Source organism: Sphaerodactylus townsendi, linkage group LG02, assembly GCF_021028975.2.
Source record: "Sphaerodactylus townsendi isolate TG3544 linkage group LG02, MPM_Stown_v2.3, whole genome shotgun sequence".
In the NCBI taxonomy this organism is placed as follows: Eukaryota; Metazoa; Chordata; class Lepidosauria; order Squamata; family Sphaerodactylidae; genus Sphaerodactylus; species Sphaerodactylus townsendi.
Genome location: NC_059426.1, coordinates 125,486,484 through 125,507,379, shown reverse-complemented (window position 1 = coordinate 125,507,379; position 20,896 = coordinate 125,486,484). Strand labels below are relative to the sequence as shown.

Sequence of the window (20,896 nt, the reverse complement as noted above, 5' to 3'; positions counted from 1 at the left end):
TTATAAGGACTCTGCCACATGCAAAGGAATGAATCCAATACTATCTCTGTGGTTTCCCTCCTTTCTTGCTGTCGTTCGCTCCACAGTCCCCATTGGTGTTCTGATGAGGAGACCTTCTTCATTCTGTTGAAACTTCTGCAATGCTTTTTCTCTTCGTAGCTTGTGAAAATTTGATAACTGTCGTAGCTCTTGTGGTAGCTCCATGCAAGAGATCTGATTCACATACAAAGAGATTATCAGTAATCAGTAGGTATTTATGATTAATACTGTTCATTTCATGAAGAGTTCCATGGAACTAAACATAAAGGGAAGAATTCACTTGGGCCTGAATCACAGTTGCTCTGTGGCATTTCTACATTTCAAAAGGAAAGCATTCTCAAGTAATGCCCTCTAAATGGTGGATTATTCCCAAAGTGCTCGCATGCAACTGTGGCTAATAAACTGAAATGAGGGTAAAGTAAACTGCAAAAGAAAAGACAGAAAGATTCTGTTTTTGTAATGCATAAAGGATACAAAGGTAATATCCAGTCCTGGTGTCACTCCCAGACTTCATCCTCCCTCCTTCCATTATGTCGGCAAGGATCTCCCAGTTGGTAGGCAGTCCTGACCCTACACTGGGGCAAACTGTCTCTTACTGGGGGCAGGAAAAAACATCACAGATGCAGCCAGACAGGAGACTTCCCTGAGGACACATAGAGGAGTGAGGGCGACTGCTTCACCAAGGCCAACGATGGCAGCAAAACACACCAGTTGGGAAGAATCTGCAATGGCAAAGCAGGGCCCTGTCATGTTCCAAGGTCGCCACCAGGAGGCTGGCATTACCCCAGGGGAGCGCATCAGTCTCTCCAATAACCATCCCTCTCGCATGGACCCAAGCAAGTGCGGACAGGGACAGGCCAGATTGTGCCAAGGGCAAAACTAGAATCAAACCTCCAGCCAGGATGAGGAGGGGAGGTGAAGGAGGATGAAAATGAGAAGGCAGATTCTGCTGCTGGATGGAGACCGGCCAATCAGTTTGGGCAGCCAGCCAGGAAGGGGCGGATTAGGTCTTTGGTGAAAGGGATGTTGGCAGGGATATTAAAAGAAAAGCACCTGAAACAGGATAGGAAAGAAGCAGGAACAGAAACTTCCTGAAGAGAGAAAGGTCCATCTCAGGGAAGAGAGAGGCAAGGTAATGTAACTTCCTCTCATGCCTGTTTGAAGGCCTAAACAAACCTTTCCCGGTCAACAAAAGCACAGTAGAGACATAGAGGTTGTAAGCCTCACAGATAGCTGGGGAGGCCCAATGGTTAAAAAATGATCAAAAACTTCACACATGCTTTTACTAGTACAGTAAAAAGCCAGAGTGAGGAAAATATATGTTTTTATAAGGAATTATTGCATGGAGTCTGTCTTTTCTGGTTCCAAGCAAAGGTTCTCATAGGTGGTTTCCACATGGGGACAGGCTCCCCCTTTTTTTTTTTTACTGTTGCCACTGCTGATACACAAGAGTGGCAGTGGGGATTTCACATGGCAGGTTCCATAGAATGGGAAAGGGCCATACACACCATCTAATTCAACTCCCTGCTCAATGCAGGATCATTTTGTAGCCAGAAGGACAGATAATACATTAGTTTGTTTTAATATAATTTTTGATAGACATATAGTGTTAGTACAATTTAGGTTTATTCTGGTTTTCTGTAAAAGGCTTTCCTGCTGTAAAATGTATTACTCCCTGACACCAGTCACAAATTTGCTGAAACAAAAAGATTAGATTATAATTATTTTTCTCTGTCCTTTATCTTAGATGAAATTAATTTTTACCAATTTTTGTAAATTTTAATAATACAAGACTGATCACATAACGGTAGAGGGGAAGTGAGTGGGGGAATATCTAGTGGGAGGAGAGGGAGGGAATGGTGTAGGGGGTTAAGGATAGATATTAAAATGAGTAGCAAAGTTAAGTCATATGTATAATTTTATTTTGTAATTCTCATTACTTTGTGTATGGACAATTGCTCTCACCTGCAAATGTATGGATCAATGACATTTCCTTACTGTTTTTGGAAAAAGCAATAAAAATATATTTTTTTAAAAAGAGATTAGATTATACTAAAGGTGGGCCCAGAGAAACAGGATGCAGAACGTTTAATCAGGCAGTGACATAGGTATACATTTTTTAGGGGAGGGGTTCGGGGTGGGGCCCCACCCCACCCACCCCTGGGAGCATGGCCACACCACCCCAAGCCCCGCCCCCACTGTCAGTGCTTAGAAAAGCAGCTCTCCAAGGCCAGGGATGACAGACTCTCCTGTCCTGCCCGCCCCACCCCACCGGCTGGGCTTCCAGCCGGCAGTCCCTTCTGTCCTCCCCTCCGGGCAGAGGTGTAGCTTGGGAAAACAGAGCCTGGTGCAAAATCTGAGTTTTGCGGGGGGGCGGGGCATAGGCAGCCGCTGTGATGCTGCAATCCTCCCCCAAACAGCATCACTTTCAGTGGTGTTTAAACTTGGGAGCCCAGATTCTCCTTTTAAATCCACCTTAAAGGGAGAATCTGGGGTCCCCAGTTAAAACAACATTGAAAGTGATGCTGTTTGGGGGTGGATTATCCCCCACCCTGAAACAGCATCACTTTCAATGTTTAAACTGGGGACCGAAGAAGGTGGATTTAAAAGGAGAATCTGGGGAATATTGGGGGGGTGTCTGCTGTCAGGGGTGCAATTGTTAAGCTAGCAGCACCAAACTTTCTGGGTATCTTCAGGAGACTCTCCTTGTGATACCACCCAGGTTTGGTGAAGTTTGGTTCTGGGGGTCCAAAGTTATGTACCCTCAAAAGGGTAGCCCTCATCTCCTATTAGCTCCCATTGGAAACAATGAGGATGGGGGCACCCTCTTTGGGAGTCCATAACTTTGGACCCCCTGAACCAAACCTGTGTGGTATCATCAGGAGAGTCTCCCAACAAATCCCTTAAATTTTGGTGCAGCTAGCTAGCCTAAAAACTGCGCCCCCTGCAGGCCAAAACCCAAAAAAACATTTTAAAAATACAAAAAAAATCACAAATGGAGGGTAGAGCTTCAGACATGTAATGGGGGGCCCCTGAACCTGAGAAAACCTCCCCTTACCTACGTCCTTGGAATCAGGTAAACCCCTTTTGAATTTTTACATAGCCCCAAGTAATTGTCATACACACCGAGGAAGAGACCACAGCGGATGGCAGAATTTATGTTAAGTAATTTCCTCCTAGTTTGGGAAAAATTACTAAAGAATAACTTAATCAGCCAGCCTAACTGAAAAGCCTCTCTCAAAACTATAAGTTAGAAATACCCATTAACAGCTAAATACAGGGCGGAATGTTAAGGTAAATAATGCACAAGAGCCAGCAGGCAAACATCTACGCTACCTGGAGGTGTTTCCTGACCAAAGATTAGACCTGAACGTCTCGGAGGAAGAAGCTTGATGGCCCTGCATTGTCAGTGTATAATTCAATCTATGATGTAACCTCTACAATTTACTATAAGAAGTCTGTATTTTTCTGTGTTCAGTGTGCTTTTTGCCAGGCCTTGCCTGGTGCTGACTGAGCTGCTGAATTCACTTCTTACTGAACGAAACTCTGTTTGACCGCATTAAAACTTTATTTTATTTTTCAATTTGAATTTTGAGACTCCAATTTTATTTGCTGCCAAGCTGAAACCACTGAAATCACTATTAAGGTTGCCCATGGTAGTGGGTAACAGTTTCTCCACAGTTTCCAGCAACAGCTATTCCTTCCCCTGCCCCAGCCGCCAGAGCCTTTTAAGCTATTTTAAAAAAATCAACCATTCTGTATCCCTATAACAATCCAAGAATCTGGATTTCAGCTTCATTGAACTGTCAGGATTCATTTTTAAAAGTCTCTGGAACCTTTCATTGCAGAAATATGAATTTCCCCTTTCATATCCACAACAAATGATGCTAGAGACTACTTTAAAAAATGAAAGCTGTGAATTCAGAGAATCTGATACATCAAGCTCAGTTTAAGATAATGGTTATCACACACAAAGCTCTTCATGACCTTCATTCCTCTTATTTGCAGGACTGCTTCCCTCCCCACAACTTGCCCTACCACAAAGACTTTGCTCACTTCAGCAAGGACTTCTGAGGGTGCCAACCTACAAATGGGCAAAATTAACAACTGCCCATACAAATGCACCCACCTTATGAAATGGGCTGCCCAAAGAGGTCAAAAAGGTTTCCCACTCCCGGCTTTCTGCAAACGATGTAAAACAGAATTATCCAAGAGAGATTTTCTGCACTGGTAATACGGTTGCATTGCCCTTAACAATTCACAAACTTACTTCAATAAATCACTAGGGACTGAGGTCTCTACTGCTGTGTATAGTTTATTGTAAGCAGGATCCTATTTAGTAATTTTTGTAATGCTTAATGTGTTATGTTAATACTTATGCCATGCTTCAGTTATTTCTGGTTGGTTTCAGACTTCTGCAATCCTAATGCATTGTTTATTGAATGTCCCAGTTTGTTGACTTTACACCTTCACTATGTGTAATACACTTTTAGTTCTTGTGAGAAAGGTGGACTATAAATAACATAAATAAATAAAAAGTAAACATATTTTTAGAACCCCAGTATTGATATAATAATATTCAATTGCTGATTTTTAAAAAGTCCACCAGTTTCAGGGGGAGGAAATGACTGCAAAGAACATCCATGCTTTATTGCTGTCTTTTCCCTAAACTTTGCAGCAATGCAGTGACAAAACCAGATAAACCCTGAGGGATGCACAAATACATCCCAATTCTGTGTAGAAATAGGAAAAAAAACCCTCTGCTTCCTAACAACAATGAACCTGGGTAGAAATGGGCATAGTAGAGTTAATACTGAAATTTTCAATAGATAGAGATATTTTTAAAGCTCAGAAGAGATCTAAAGACCCACATTTCTTTGGAATCAAGTATCTGATTAAACACATAAGCCCCTCCACCTTTTTGGCATGTGGTATGTGTGAGAAGGACCAAGAAAGACAGAGGTGGGGGTACCTTTAACAACAGCTTTAAAAGGAAGGATTGAATGAAGGATTAGAGTAAATCCTGAGCTGATTCCAAAGTGTATCCTTGATTCACATGAGATAGTGTGCTTCCACAATAAAATTTTCCCTCCACTTCTGGTATCAAAGCTCATTGATACTTTATCTTTTGTTGCATCCACATGACAGTGTGGTCTAATTGTGTCCCAGCTATCCTCTGCCCATCCTTGATCCCCTCCTTCCCAGCCTGGAGGGGGGTCTGTGAGCATTATCCTGGCCACCTTCTCTCTGTACCTCATAGCTGCCATTTTCCCCGTTTGTAGCACTGAAAAGCTATCAAAACAACCATCTTAGGACAGGTGTCAAGAATTTGCAATCAAGTGACAGAAGCTCCACTGGTAGAGCATTTGATTTTAAAAGAACATAAACCAGAGGTTTTACGATTTTTGTAGCAACAATATTTCTGTACCAACCGCCTTTGATAGTTTATAGTAATTACCCCCATGGACTGAGCAGAAAGTATGCATCACAGGAAAAAAACAAAATAAAAAACTCCAGCAATTTAATGGCAGACTCCAAAGAAATATTTCAAATGTATGAGTTTGAATCATGAATGCTCACAGTACTCAAACTCAGGTAATTACCAATCCGAATTAAGATGACAAGATTAGCAGAAATAAGATATTAAGTGATCTCTACCTCTGTGCTCCCCAGAGGGTCTGCAGAGCCTTCTCGAAATGCATTTAGGTATCCATCAACCAAAACTGTTAGGTCGGACATAATTTTATCCAGGAGCATCATACGAAGAGGGAGAAGGTAGAATGTTTCTAGAGCCAGCACGTTCAGCAATGTAGGTGGAAGGGGTCTCACGAACCACACTTCAGGGTTTTCCTGTATACCCAAAATGTATAATGACAAGTATGCAATTACAAGAGTAAGAATTGTTAAAAACATATTTCCAAAATTGGACATGTGATTTCTGATGAAACAGCATGCCTAAAAGGATTGATCTACTAAATCAGGACATCATGAGTTAGGTCTTGCCTTTACCATCAGCTTCCTACATGTGAGTTTTATGTCTTTACTTGTAGAAACCTTTGGCCAGTACCAAAAAAACCCAATGAATATAAAAGCACTGTCTGTTATTCACTGAAATTTCTATATCAACTAAGAGACTGCATAAGTGCTCTAACAATTTGATACATTACAACATACACAGTTACAAGGGGCCATATTTAAATTAAATTTTGTTCAAAAGGATAGGATCATCCCACTTACTTCAACTGCATGGTGCCTCTGTGTCATGAAAGAGACATGTTTGTAAGGCATCCCCAGGTGCTGCATCATGCATTCTTGTAGAGTGCAAATGCAGTGTGGAAGGAAGCCACCTGTTTCCATTGAAAAGTACAAGGCATCAGCAACCTGTGGAAAGGAAGCAAAAGCAAGTAGGCCAGGGCCAGAAGACGAAATGGACAATTACTGTGCTATCACCAAGCCAAAATTTTGTGTCACTTTCTCAGACATTACTTTTAATCATTTGGATACATCCTCTATATGTTTATTAAATCCTGTATCTGAGTTGAGTTTTTGTGGAAATTGGAATGTTTGTTAGCAAATCAGTGATATGGGGGTAGGGGGTGATATCTGAGAACCAGAATGTTACTAGAACTATTCTGGTCAGGCTCCATAAACAAGCACATAGAAGTCTGCAAAGCATGATATGGAGTCTTCTGTTTACACCTGCTCGCTGTTAGCCTTCATGCCATTTTCAAAGCCATGAGAGCTAAAACTGAAGTAGATTGATCAGGAATCTGGATTTAGATGGGTATTCAGATTCTGTGGAAGGCTGCATGCATTAAGGAGCAATGTCCTTTAAGATAAAACATTCCCCTACGAAGCAGCTCAGTCTGGTAAACCACCCAGCAAGCTACCTGTGTATCAAAGACATTGGACAGCATAATTCCATATTGATGAGAAAGGCAGTCAGAGAGCCACCGGCAGTCATGGATAACCTAAAAGAGGAAAATAATCTGAGAAACCGAAGAAAACCTAGATTTTAGTTGAACAAAAACAGGGATAAAGCATATGCATACATATACAGGGATTTCTTTGCTGCCATGTTTAGACTACCGTGTATACTCGCGTATAAGTCGACCCGCATATAAGTTGAGGCACCTAATTTTACCACAAAAAACTGGGAAAACTTATTGACTCGCGTATAAGTCGAGGGTGGGAAATGCAGCAGCTGCTGGTAAATTTCAAAAATAAAAATAGATGCCAATAAAATTACATCAATTGAGGCATCAGTAGGTTAAATGTTTTTGAATATTTATTTCAAAGAAAAACAGTAAACTGGCTCTGTAAGTGGAAAAGAGGGTCAACAAGAACAATATGGTCTCAACAATAACTTTAAAAGTACAAAAACCTTAGCTCAACCAGCAACCAAGCTAAAACACAAGAGTTAAAATCCTCCAAAACTGGATTCCTCATCATCATCTGTATGTCCAAATGTAACCCAACTTAGATTTTAAGAGGGATATTATCAGAAATGGAAAATCTACTATTAGCTTCCATTGTAAACAATGGCGGATGGGGCATCCCCTTTGGGGGTCAATAACTTTGGATCCCCTGACCCAAACTTTACCAAACCTGGCTGGTATCATAAATAGACTCTCCTGATGAGACCAGCCAGGTTTGGTGAAGTTTGGTTCAGAGGGTCCAAAGTTATGGACCCTCAAAAGGGTAGCCCCATCTAATAATAGCTCCCATTGAAAACAATGGGGAATGGGGGCACCTCATTTGGGGGTCCATAACTTTGGACCCCCTGACCCAAACTGAACTAAACTTGGCTGGTATCATCAGGAGTGTCTTCTGAGGGTACCCTGAAATTTTGGTGCCGCTAGCATAAAAACTGCACCCCCTGATGGCCGGCAAATTAAAAACACAAAATTTTTTTAATGACCCGCATATAAGTCGAGGGGAGCTTTTTCAGCATTAAAAATGTGCTGAAAAATTCGACTTATACATGAGTATATACGGTACCCTTCATTTTCCCTGTGTATGCTTTCAAATATTCTCATGAGCCAAATACATACTTTCAAAATGTTCCCATCTTCCAGTACCATTTGGAGGCCATTCTTGAACACTCGAGCTCCCAGAAGGAAAATGTCAAATAAGAACACATGGCTCTTTGTTGCAACCTATGACAAATATGTACATAAAACCAGAATCCAAAATCAATGTCTGCTATTGCTTAAATATGAACACTACAATATTTTTAAAATACTTACCTTGATGACCGCTACCCTGATTCAAAACATATTACCTAGTAAGCACGATTGAGTTCAGCAGGTCATACTCTGAAGTACTGATCAGGTTGTGAAACTCAATGTTTCCTGAATATTTGTGAACAAAACATCTTCGCATATCATACAAAAAGAATGCAAAACAAAACCAAGAGATTATCAAGCAAAGTGCTGTGTGTGCCAATGTAGAGAGGGCCCTCTGTACTTTTTCATGCTCTGATACAAATCTTGCAGCTGGAATTAGGATATCAAATCAGCTGATTGCATACGTCAGGTCATGGGTAGGACAAGACCTATATTACTCCATGAAATTATCAAAAAATATTAATTAGTATACCCATTATGTAGAATAAAAATCACTAATTAAAAACATCGGTTCTGGATCTCAACATATATTACACATAAATCTCACAAACAACCCAAGTATCATTATAATTGATAAATATACCAAATGACCAACAAAACCATGTACGTTTCTGGCCTTATGTCTTTCCTCAGCTGTCAATGAGAAAACATTTTTAAAAACACACATTCAACAATAGATGTATAAACTGAAATCAAGAGTTGCTTCCTCATCTGTTGTGCAATGGATAAGGATTTATGAGGTGGGCCTAAACATTTCTTCGATATTAACTGCACAAACACCTAAGATCTTCAAAACATTTTAAACATGGTATTGGACAATCAATCTCCCTGAATACGTTTATTATCAATTGCAGGTTAAAGAAGTGACCAACCAAAATGTCAAAAAGTAGTAACCAAGCTCTTAAGTCCACATATTCCTTGTCAGGCTGAATATTCAAGTGGAAAAAAATCCAACAACCAAACACAGCAGTGGAGGGCAATGGATGTGGTCATCCACTGATCTATTTCAGCAGAATTGAACTCTCTGTACAGAGGTCAATGCTGCTTAATGGCTTGATTAGGTTTCAGGTTGCAATGGATATTCCTGAGTGGAATGGAACATTGAGTTACAGTCCTGCAAACACAGGAACTTCATGTTGGCCTGGGTGTGGGGGAACCCATCAAACCACAGAACGAATTCTTCAGTGGTATGTGTCACATCTTTCCTATGGGAACCTAGTTGTCTCATCATGAGATACACTTCATTGTTTGTAGTCCTGATCATGATTCATTGTTGTAGTCCTGATCATGATTCACTGTTACAAGATGGAGTCTCTGGTTGCATAAGTGCCAGAGAATGAAGGGTACTCTTGGGATCACGGCTTTAGAAAAGAAGCAGAACTTGGGGATACAAAGGTACACTGCTACCGTGTGTGCATTTTTTAACAACTACCTAAAATCAATAGACATTACAGGACACAGTAGTAATGAAGACAAATTAATAATCAAACACTTTGATATGAATGGCAAGGTATGTATTATTAAACAGTCTTCTTACCTGCAGCCAAGAGAGTTTTCCATGACGACACAGATTGACACCCTCTGCGGAAATACCACAGACTTTTTGCTTTTTGATGTGCATTATCTAGTAAAAGCAGGGGTTGGGGAGAGAAAAACCTAGTAACAACAGGGCATGGAAGAAAGGTAGAATAACACAGGGCCTTTCCCCACCCTCCAGAATCCCCCCTATCATCAAAAGGCACCATTTACAAGAGCGCCAGGGATGCCGCACTGAGGGGGTGCGACAGCGGCAGCATCGGGGCGGCTGCGCTGTCGCCGCCTCTGTTGTGGGGAGTGCTGGGGGACCCCGCGCTACTTGAGGTGAGTAGCGCGGGGCTTAAGGTAAGTGGGGAAAGGCCCACAGACACGTAAAGTTTTAATCCAGTATTTTTTATTTTACGTTATTTATACTCTGCCTTTCTCACTTGGATTACACATAGTAAGTTAGTACAAACAAAATGGGACATTCAATAACCAATGCATTAGGATTTTAGAAGCCTAGAACTGCCAGAAAGAACTGAAGTATAGCATAAGTATTTCTGTACCACACATTAAGTGGTACAGAAATTGTGTAATAGAATCTTACAATAAACCATACACAGCAGCATAGAACACAGTCTCAAACTTTTATCCAAATAAGTTTGTGAACTATTTTGAATAATGCAATCCTATTACCTGCATCGAAAAGCCCTTTTGAATAGTAGTTGTGCAGTTTGCAAAAAGCCAGGAGAATGGGAGCTTTCCTGACCTCCTCAGGCAGCCCATTCCACAAGAGGGCAGCCAAAACAGGGAAAGCACATGCACAGGCAGTTGTTGATTTTGTCCATTTGCCGATTGGCACCTGCAGAGATCCCTGCTCATATGAGCAAAGTTGTAATGGCGTAGCACAGGAAGGGAGGTGGTCCTACAAATAAGAGGGGCCAAGGCCATGAACAATGATAGCCAATATCTTAAACTGAGGCAGGTAACAGATGGACGGCCAACAGAGAGTCTGCAGAATGGGACTAATATGCATGCTCTGTCTAGCTCCCATTAATAGTCAAGCTGCAGCATTTTGGAACAGCTGAACTTTCCAAATTGATGTTGAGGGAGTGCATTCCAGTCATCTAATCTCAATGTTACTGTTACTGTAGCATGGACCCAGGTGACTAGGTCATCTTACAGGCTAGTTGGTAGAAAGTAATTTTTGCAGTTGCATTAATTTGCTACACCATTAAAGCTGAATTCAGTCGAGTTCCATCAAAAGTGGGGAGAACAGGTCCTCAAGACCTCCTTCTTCCCAACCAGCATCACCTCTGTCATTTCAAGGTTTAGTTTCAATTTGTTCATTTGTAGCTAGTCAGCCACCAACACCATGCTCGACTGCATCACTAAGAGATTTAGATATATACAGCTGAGAATCATCAGTGTGCTGATCTCGAAACTATGAATGATTTGTCCCATGGACTTTACATAGACATGAAAAAGAATGGGGGACAGAACTGTGCTATGCGGAAACCCCATGAGATAGGTTCAACTTCAATATGACAACCTTTTTAATTTAAAGAGTTTATTTTTATTGCAACATAAAAGAACAACCAGTGAACAGGGGCGTATCAGGGGAAATGTAGGCTGGAGACATCCCCTTCTCTGGGTGCCCCCCACGCCCCTGTGCTCAGGGGCGCCGAGCCCCGCACCCACAAAAGATGGGGGTGGGATAGCCTGCTGCCAAGCCCCTCCCTTGGCCTCCCTGCAGGCCGAGCCTCCCAGCCTCCATGCAGGCTGGCAGGGCCTGGGCAGGCCAAAAGCCAGTCTGCACAGAAACCAGGGGGCAGGGCTTGGGGGCTGCCTGCTGCCGAGCCCAGCCACAGGCCTCCGTGCAGGTCGAGCCCTGTCCCCTGGCCTCCATGCAGGCCGGCAGGGCCTGGGGAGGCCAATAGCTGGCTTGCATGGAGGCTGGGGATAGGGCGGCAGCAGCTGACCCAGGTGGGCACCATGGCTGTCCACCGCTGAGCCCTGTCCCCCACCTCCCTGCAGGCTGGCTCCTGAGGTGGGGGGCTGGGGTGCATGCCTTATGGTCATGGGGGGGGGGGACACCTGGCCAAAAAGGCATGCACCCAGGGACATGGGTGACCCATGTTCCTATGGGCCGTATGCCTCTGCCAATAAATTTGACATCTATGTATAGAACTTCCTGCTTACATTTCTAATTATTTCTGTCCATACTAAGTTTCAGTATAGTGCTTTCACAATAGCTCTCAAGTTTTATTTTCATCTACATTTGCTTATCAAAAAACTTATTTTAAAATTTTCATTCTTAAATCTTTTCTCTTTTACTTTAATTCTCATCTGAGTCTCTCACTATGTATGTGTAAAAGGTATTCCATTTTTCCTGTCTTTTCCTTTGGACTTAACATAGAGATATAAAAGAATGGGGGATTGGATTGTGCCCTGTGGGATTGTAGTAGCCAGGATGGGCAAGGCTCCAGAGTACAAGTAGTAGCCTCCACAGATCCCAGGATCTTGTTCACATCCATCAAGGAAACTACATCAATATGATCCATAAATAGCCTAGGCAACATATTAGGCCTCTACTCTCATGTACCTATGTTGCAACTCAAATCCAGATAAAGGCTCACATTTACCCATCAGCAAATGCTGACCTACACTGAACAATTGGGACAATTATGAACTACTATGTGATGCTATAACAGCACAGAAGTAATCTTTCTTTGCCACCATCATGGTGTCTTCATAGGTCTTACAATGAGTTCTATAGCTTGATCTGTCAGATTCAGTATGGAGAACACTAATTTGCCTAGGCACTAGCTTGCAGCTCTTGATGCTGGTAGAGATTGTTTTAGTGTTGGGTAGCAGGACAGTTACATAACAAATGGGGAATTATCTATGTTATCTTATTGATATTTATAATTACAACATTGACTCTATTGCAGAGATCAGGTAATAACTAGACAGAAAACAAAAGTATGAAGTACTCTAGACAGTGGAATAGCTGGGGGGTGGGGGTAGAGCCCAAGGTGAGCCCCTGGCACTGTTTCACTCAGCTATGCCCCCAGATCACAGAATGGCTCCTCTGGTAACTTGCTGGTCTCAGGCCCTCATTATCTAGCCATAAAGCACATGGATTTTTGTGCAATATGAAAACTGACAAAAACTTTTCCCCACATTCTTTCTTTACAAAACACCCACCCACTAAAAGTGTCATGAATTTCTAAGAGAGTCACCAACCCAGTTTTAAGATATTAAATCAGGTTATTTTTAAGAGAAAACATGTTATAGCTGAAAACATGTCACAGCAGAAACTTTTATAATCCCTCCTGTTTCACTGGGACTCCTTCCCCAAAAGGAAATGGAAGCAAAGATTAGTAAGCTATTGACAGAGTAGAGTTCTGTAGTGATTAGAGCGTTAAAGTAGGATGCAGGAGACCAGAGGCGTTCCTCACATTGGGCAAAGTGGGCAGTTGCCCAGGGTGCCGCCTTGTAGGGGGCACAAAACTGCAGGTTCGTTTGTGGGATTTTTTTGGTATTTTCAGTGTTTTTCAGTTTTTGGCCTGTAGAGGGCGCAGTTTTTAGGCTAGCAGCACCAAAATTTCACGGGTTTTTCCGGAGGCTCTCCTGATGATATCACCCAGGTTTGGTGAGGTTTGGTTTAGGGAGTCCAAAGTTATGGACTCTGAAAGAGAGTGCCCCATCCCCCATTGTTTCCAATGGGAGCTAATAGGAGATGGGGGCTACACCTTTGAGGGTCCATAACTTTGGACCCCCTGAACCAAACTTCACCAAACCTGGGTGGTATCATCAGTAGGGTCTCACAAAGATACTCTGAAATTTTGGTAGTGCTATTTTAATAATTGCACCCCTGACAGCAGGCACCTCCTAAATTTCCCCAGATTTTCCTTTTGAATCCACCCCCTTCTGCCAATGCTTGTTTTCTTTCTTTCTTTTATTCTCTCAATACCTAATAAAGGTTGTTGTTGTTGTTGTTGTTGTTAAATCCACCCCCTTTGGCATGGATTGAAAGGGAGAATCTGAGGTCTCCCGTTTAAACATTGAAAGTGACGCTGTTTCAGGGTGGGGGATAATCCACCTCAAAACAGCATCACTTTCAATGTTGTTTAAACTGGGGACCCCAGATTCTCCCTTTAAGGTGGATTTTAATAAAAAAATCTGGGCTCCCTAGTTTAAACACTATTGAAAATGATGCTGTTTGGGGGTGGATTCCAGCATCACTTGTTTAAACTAGGGAGCCCAGATTCTCCTTTTAAATCCACCTTAAAGGGAGAATATGGGGTCCCCAGTTTAAATAACATTGAAAGTGATGCTGTTTCCTCCAATTGGGGGGACTGGATACAACACCATAAAATATTTTTATAGCAGTAATAAAACATTTTGAAAGCATTTTGAAAATGTTTTCAAAAAATATTTCTGCTGTGTTCAGATTTGTGAGTGGGGCATGTTCTATAACAGTGGTGGCGAACCTTTGGCACTCCAGATGTTATGGACTACAATTCCCATCAGCCCCTGCCAGCATGGCCAATTGTAGGGGCTGATGGGAATTGTAGTCCATAACATCTGGAGTGCCAAAGGTTCGCCACCACGGCTCTATAATGTGATGGTAATTTTGAAACGACCTGGTGGAAAAAATCTTTGTTTGGTCATGGTGGGGGAGGGTGGCCGCCCATGGGGGGCATCAAACTCAGGTTTTGCCCATGGCTCCAGTTTGCCTAGGTATGCCACTGCAGGAGACCCAGGTTGAAATCCCCACTTGGCCATGGAAACTTGTCTCAGCCTAACCTACCTCACAGGGCTTTTGCAAAGAGAAAATAGAAGATAGGAAAATATAAGATGTTTGGGGAGAAAGGCATGGTATAAATGACTCTCCCCAAAGTGCAATTTAGAGAATTTAACCGTTGTGAACTGGAAAAAATCATATACATCCTTGCTTGTTGTTATGTTGATTTGTCCCAGAGATATTTGTTTAATTAGGACAAATCTAGATCTTATATCCACTATGGGCAACAGGAAAAAAATGAGGGAAGAAAACAAGAATAAAAACATACTCACAGCAGAACCAAATTTCCTTTGGAACTGATCGATGACAATGTATTCTGTAGCCTCCTCTGTTTCTGTATCTAAAATAACATTAATATTCTTTTTCTCTGCAATCACAACAACACTTTACGTAGGTATGTTATTAGCAATGTTGCACTGATCTTTATAAAACAGGGCGGATAACATTTGGTTTTAATGACTCTTAGCAGATCATTCAAGTGCACCTCCTAACAAGCAGATTGTAGCTTGATCCTGATTGAGCACAGAAATTACTATATTTGAAAGGTTCTCTGTCTAACTGGTTATAATTATATGCAAACCATTATGTCAATGTTACCCAAATGTCTGTATTTTTATGATTAGGAGCTAACCCATTCAAAGTCCATCACTCTATTTATCCTATGAGGAAAAAATGGTAAGGTGCATTATTTTTTCAATCCAGGCCAAAGTAAGGCAGCCTGTCGCATCTTCATACTGTCCAGTTGCAAAACAGAATGCTGCTGTTCACCATATCAGCACCATGTGTATCCATTTTAATCTCTATTCTTTTTCTTCTTGAAATATCATTTAAACACCTTTTAAAGTCATGGAGTGTATGCATACAGTAGTGTGCACTATCAGTGTGCATCTGGCTAAGTCAAACTAGAAAAAAATGGTCCCTTTCAAACATTAGCCAGCAAATTTCCAAAAGCCTCCAAAGTTTGACTTTTCATGATCATCAGCTACAACCCCTTTTAAAAGGAAGATCAGCTAACAGAATCACCTTGAATGGATCCCTCCCTTATGATCATGCAGAGGAATTCACTCTGTGTTCCCCCAGAGGGAGAAGTCCTGGACTAAGCCATTGTCTCACCCTTCCTCAAAGAATGCATATCACACTTTCAAGTTGTATCCCAAACAGAAAGCAACCATCTTCCTTTTGTCATCTACACTTGTTATGATTGTCCTTCACAACAAGCTCAACTTTTCAATACTTCCAATGAAACTACTGTATACCTTATTTCACCGAATACACACTGAACAGGAAATAAACTGACTAATATCAGATGGAGTATTGAGCCATCTAATTCTAGATGTGATAAATGCCAAAACCTCATCTGAGATACTTAGTTCCCGTGATGTTCTGGTGTCTTTTATTAATAAAATACTTCCATTAATAAAATAAAATACTCCACAGCATGTGACAAAATGCAAGAGTCACCCCAAAGTGAATCCCAGGTCTTGGTATGAAAGCGAGTGTCATCAGCTCAAAGTACAGCTACATTCACTTTATCATAAACCAGAAAACAACAACTGTAGTCCTAGTATTGCCATCAAAGGAAACAGTTGCAGCAAGTGAAAGTAAAAAAACCCAACCCATAATAGAAAGTCCAATCTTCCAGAAGAACTGAGACTTACTAATCAGTGCTGCCCAAGCCAGGAACAGCAAACAATTTTGGCATCTGGTTTCTCGTGCCTTTTATGAAAAATAAAAAACCACCAACTTCCAAATCTCTGCTCAAGTTTGGACAGATCCTCTCAAAAATACTTTTATGACCCCTCTATCTGCCCCAGATGGACTCATGCCTACTGACCTATCTGAATGGCGCCCAGTGAGCACTGACACATTAAGTGCTTAATAGCATGTCTGAAGCCTGGGAAGGCCCCAGGCCCAGATGGTTCTCACATAAATATTTATATAGCATTTAGACTGGTGGGCCTCTCCCCTCCTACCCACCTTATCCCCTATGATCGACAAAAATGGATTTATACCCTACTCCTGGACTTCTGCCACTGTAATCCAATGTGTTCCAGCAAACTATCATCCTCTTGATGGCAGGGAAGTTTTATGCTGAACTTCATCTTATGAAGCTACTTAACTGGATGAAACAACTTGTAGGCTCAGAACATATAGGATTCTCTAGAGGCACATCTACCTTAGACCACTGAGCAGTTATGATGCATTTGGCAGAAAAATATAATGGGGGAAAAACTATTTGCAGCTTTTTTAGATTTAAAGTATGTCTTCGACTCAATACCCAGGGGTCTTCTCTAGTGCAAATTGGTCACGATGAGAACAGACCCGCATTTTCTTTTTCTTGTACGCAACTTGTATACGTCCACGAGCTGCCAAATCCACTGCAATAGAACAGGCCAAATAACATCGAAGATTCCATCTAATAAAGGAGTCAAACAGGGCTGCATTTTAACCTCCCATCTCTTTAACCTGTCTAAAACAAGCTTGCCTCAAAGAGCTCTTGAACCAGATCTTGCTGAGAAGATTATATGTTCCAGTATGTTGAGTGACTCCATGGAGGTAGTCTGGTCTGTTCAAGTTGTTTTGTGAAATTATGAATACTGATGACCTTATTTGTCTTGTACAATACTGTCCCCTGATGAAGGCTATCGAAACAGGATAGAACCAGCAGCCTGTCTGTAAACTGTTTTGAATTACTTTGGATAAAACTGCTGAACAGCCTGAACAAAATGAAAAACTATGACTGCCCCAAAAGTGTTCTTTCAGGACCTTAACAACAAAAACCCAAATTCCTCAAAAGCCTCTTATTTCTACAGTGCGTTCACAAATCAGCTATAAGTTGCCTTTATGGAATGCGACTCTTTGTTTCTTAGTTTGTTCATATTATATCTTGTTTTTCCATCCTCTGTATATCTGTGTGTACCTATGTCAAATATCAACTGCTACTAGCAGTACTAGAATCCACAAAACAGAAGTGTTCTTCACTGAAATGTTCAGGTGCATGTTATGCTGTGACAATCTAGAAAATATAATACTCCCTTTTTGTAACAGGCACATAAAGAAGAATTCATGTACTGTCCGATAGATGTAAAGATGGTGTTTTGAGAATGAAAAAAATCAAAACAAAAAGCAACTGCTATGTTATAAGTCTTAAAATGGCAGTATGGAAATTGAATTTTTAAAAAAAGAACTGCAGAATAAATAGGCTGAATTTCTGATTGTCACCTGAATTGGTAGATCTGAACTGACCCAGGTTCAGCTGCTTACTCTCTTGGGGAGCAGCATTAGAATCTTGAGTGTTCTGCTTCAGTGGTGTTCCTCTGTCCTCAGCAGCCATTCTAGTAGCTAGGTATTCCCTGCTGCACAAGACATAATTATTGACACTGTGAATCAATAACAATAAAGTAACAGACAGGATACTGACCATATCAGGGGTCCCCACAGAAACTTTTTCTAGTGTCCACCAAGTGTTTTCAGAAAGTGGGTAGGCCAGACGGGGATTTTATTCAGAAGTGATTCTGATCAACTACTGCAGATTCAATTGGTTGTGCAGAATTTAAACAAAATAGTTTAAGTAAAAGCCAGGCTCCAGGGAGCCTGGGGAGTGGGAGGGCGTAGCATGGGGTGTGGAGCAGAGCTCCCCCTCATGGCTGTGGGCCAATGCTGGCCTTTTAGACACATGGGGGGGTGCCGGAGGTGCCCCCCATCTGTCTGAAAGGTGTGTGCCCAAGGATATGGGTATCCCCATGTCCTTAGGCTGGTATGTCTCTGTGTGGAAGCAAAGCACTAGAATACAGAGTTAATAGGAGGGCTTTGGGTTAGATGTGATTATTCTGGACTGTGAAGAAACTGGAATATTAAAGGGAAATCTTCAGCAGAAAAATAGTAGAAAGATGGAAATCAGCATTCGAGGTAGGATTTTGTATTACTGAAGAAATCAGTTAGGTAGGATTGTGTACGGCTCATAAATATTTACTTGTACCAGATATCACAAGTAACATTTGTTTACATCTGATTGAGAACTTGAGCCTACTACATTCAGTGAAATTTAGGGCAAAGATACCTGACAAAAAATCATATTGAATTTTTGACAACACAGTTCTCATTGTGAGAGGGATTTGCAGAAGTGGTACCCAGAAACTGAGGTGTTTTGAGTTGTGAAATGCAGAAACAACATGCAATATTTTCTTGCTATAATGCACATGGTAAAGTTTAGCTGAAAAAGTATGAATTGCTAAAAGCTGGAAAGCAAACCTGTATCTGCCATAAAGCTTGGTATGATATGGAGACTAACTGTCATCAGTGTGGGACTTATCCCCAGGCTCAGTCTTATCCCCTGACCCCATGCTGTTAAATCTCGATTTAAATTTCATTTGTGGTTTTGGAATAGTTTGTCATCAATACTCTTTTATCCACATTTCTACAGTTGCTGAAGAGGTTAAAGACGAATCAGGTTAATCTTGACAAGATGCAAATAATGCCAGTTGAGAAAGCTGAGATCTTGAGGAACACTGTGCTTCCCACATTTGATGGGTAGACACTGGCTTAGTTAATAGCCTAGCAATTACACTGGACTCAGCATTATTACTTGAAAAACAAGTTAAAGCAGCAGCTTTCTTCCATCTTCATTCAGTCCAGATGATGCCTTCCTACCTTGATCTGGCCAAGCTGGCCACATAGATATGTGCCACTGTAACCTCAAAGCCAGAGTAGGTGTGCTTTTAAGGTCAAGTTAGATACTCCAGCTGGTACAAAACAACTCAGCTCATTTGCTACTGGTGTGCTAGGCAGAACATGGATATCACATCCATTCCACAGTCACTGCATTGGTTACTATCAATTATCCGTTTCAATTCAAGGTACTGATCATCACCTTCAAAGTTCTTAATAGCCTTGAACACATATATCTGTGGGACAGCCTCTCTTGCTATACTCCATTGTGTGAGCTTCGTTAATCTGCAAATAGCTATCAGAGGGTGCCACCAGTTGGGTAAGACTGGCGGTGGCTGATAGATGTGCATTCTGTGGTGTGGCTCTCATTTTATGGGATGGCCTGCCCATAGTGACCAGGAAAGCCTCAAAACTTCTATTATTTTATAGAATGGCAAAACAGAAAAATATGAGGAGAGGCTGGGAAGGTGCTCCAGTCCCTCAATCATCCTTGTTGCCCTTCTCTGCACTTTTTCTATTTCACTTTTTCTATTTCACTTTTTCTAAGGTGCTCCAGTCCCTCAATCATCCTTGTTGCCCTTCTCTGCACTTTTTCTATCTCCTCAATATCCTTTTTGAGGTGCGGCGACCAGAACTGGACACAGTACTCCAAGTGCGGTCGCACTACTGCTTTATATAAGGGCATGACAATCTTTGCAGTTTTATTATCAATTCCTTTTCTAATGATCCCCAGCATAGAGTTTGCCTTTTTCACAGCTGCCATGCACTGAGTTGACATTCCCATGGAACTATCAACTAAGACGCCTAAATCCCTTTCCTGGTCTGTGACTGATAGCACTGACCCCTGTAGCGTGTATGTGAAGTTTGGATTTTTTGCCCTTATGTGCATCACTTTACATTTTGCTACATTGAACTGCATTTGCCATTTCTGAGCCCACTCATCTAATTTATCAAGGTCCGCTTGGAGCTCTTCGCAATCCTTTGTAGTTCTCACCACCCTACATAATTTGGTATCATCTGCAAACTTGGCCACCATGCTACCCACCCCTACTTCCAGGTCATTTATGAATAGGTTAAAGAGCACTGGTCCCAAAACGGATCCTTGGGGGACACCACCCCCGACATCTCTCCATTGTGAGAACTTCCCATTTACACCCACTCTTTGTTTCCTGTTTCTCAACCAATTTTTAATCCATAGGAGGACTTCCCCTTATTCCTTCATTGATGAGTTTTCTCAACAGTCTCTGGTGAGGAACTTTGTCAAAAGCCTTTTGGAAATCCAAGTAGACAATGTCCACCGGTTCACTTACTGTCCACATGCCTGTTTACACCCTCAAAGAACTCTAGTAAGTTTGTAAGACAGGACTTGCCTCTGCAAAAGCCATGCTGACTCTTTCTCAGCAGGTCTTGCTTTTCTACATGTTTTATAATTTTATCTTTAATGGTAGATTCTACTAATTTACCAGGAACAGATGTCAAACTGACTGGCCTGTAATTTCCCGGGTCCCCCCTAGATCCTTTCTTAAAGATTGGTGTGACATTGGCCATCTTCCAGTCTTCAGGGATGGAGCCTGATTTCAGGGATAAGTTGCATATTAAAGTGAGAAGATCAGCAATTTCATGCTTGGAAGCAACAAAGAACTCTTGGTGAATGCAATCTGGGCCAGGGGATTTGGTAACATTTAGTTTATCAATGGCTGCCAGAACTTCTTCCTTGTCTACCACTATC

The 20,896-nt window shown here is 41.6% G+C and overlaps 1 protein-coding gene across 4 annotated transcripts in view; it reads right to left on the bottom strand.

Moving 5' to 3' along the window:
- The window catches only part of EXD1 (exonuclease 3'-5' domain containing 1), a 33,316-nt gene continuing 12,420 nt past the window's right edge, over window positions 1-20,896 (bottom strand). For all 4 annotated transcript variants that reach the window (XM_048484193.1, XM_048484195.1, XM_048484196.1 and 1 more), the window contains 8 exons: window positions 17,722-17,855; window positions 14,772-14,839; window positions 9,706-9,792; window positions 8,094-8,198; window positions 6,930-7,010; window positions 6,277-6,420; window positions 5,698-5,889; window positions 1-213 (listed from right to left, as the gene is read on the bottom strand). In XM_048484193.1, the coding sequence (XP_048340150.1) occupies window positions 1-213; window positions 5,698-5,889; window positions 6,277-6,420; window positions 6,930-7,010; window positions 8,094-8,198; window positions 9,706-9,792; window positions 14,772-14,839; window positions 17,722-17,855 (1,024 nt within the window). The remainder of the gene's footprint in view (window positions 214-5,697; window positions 5,890-6,276; window positions 6,421-6,929; window positions 7,011-8,093; window positions 8,199-9,705; window positions 9,793-14,771; window positions 14,840-17,721; window positions 17,856-20,896) is intronic.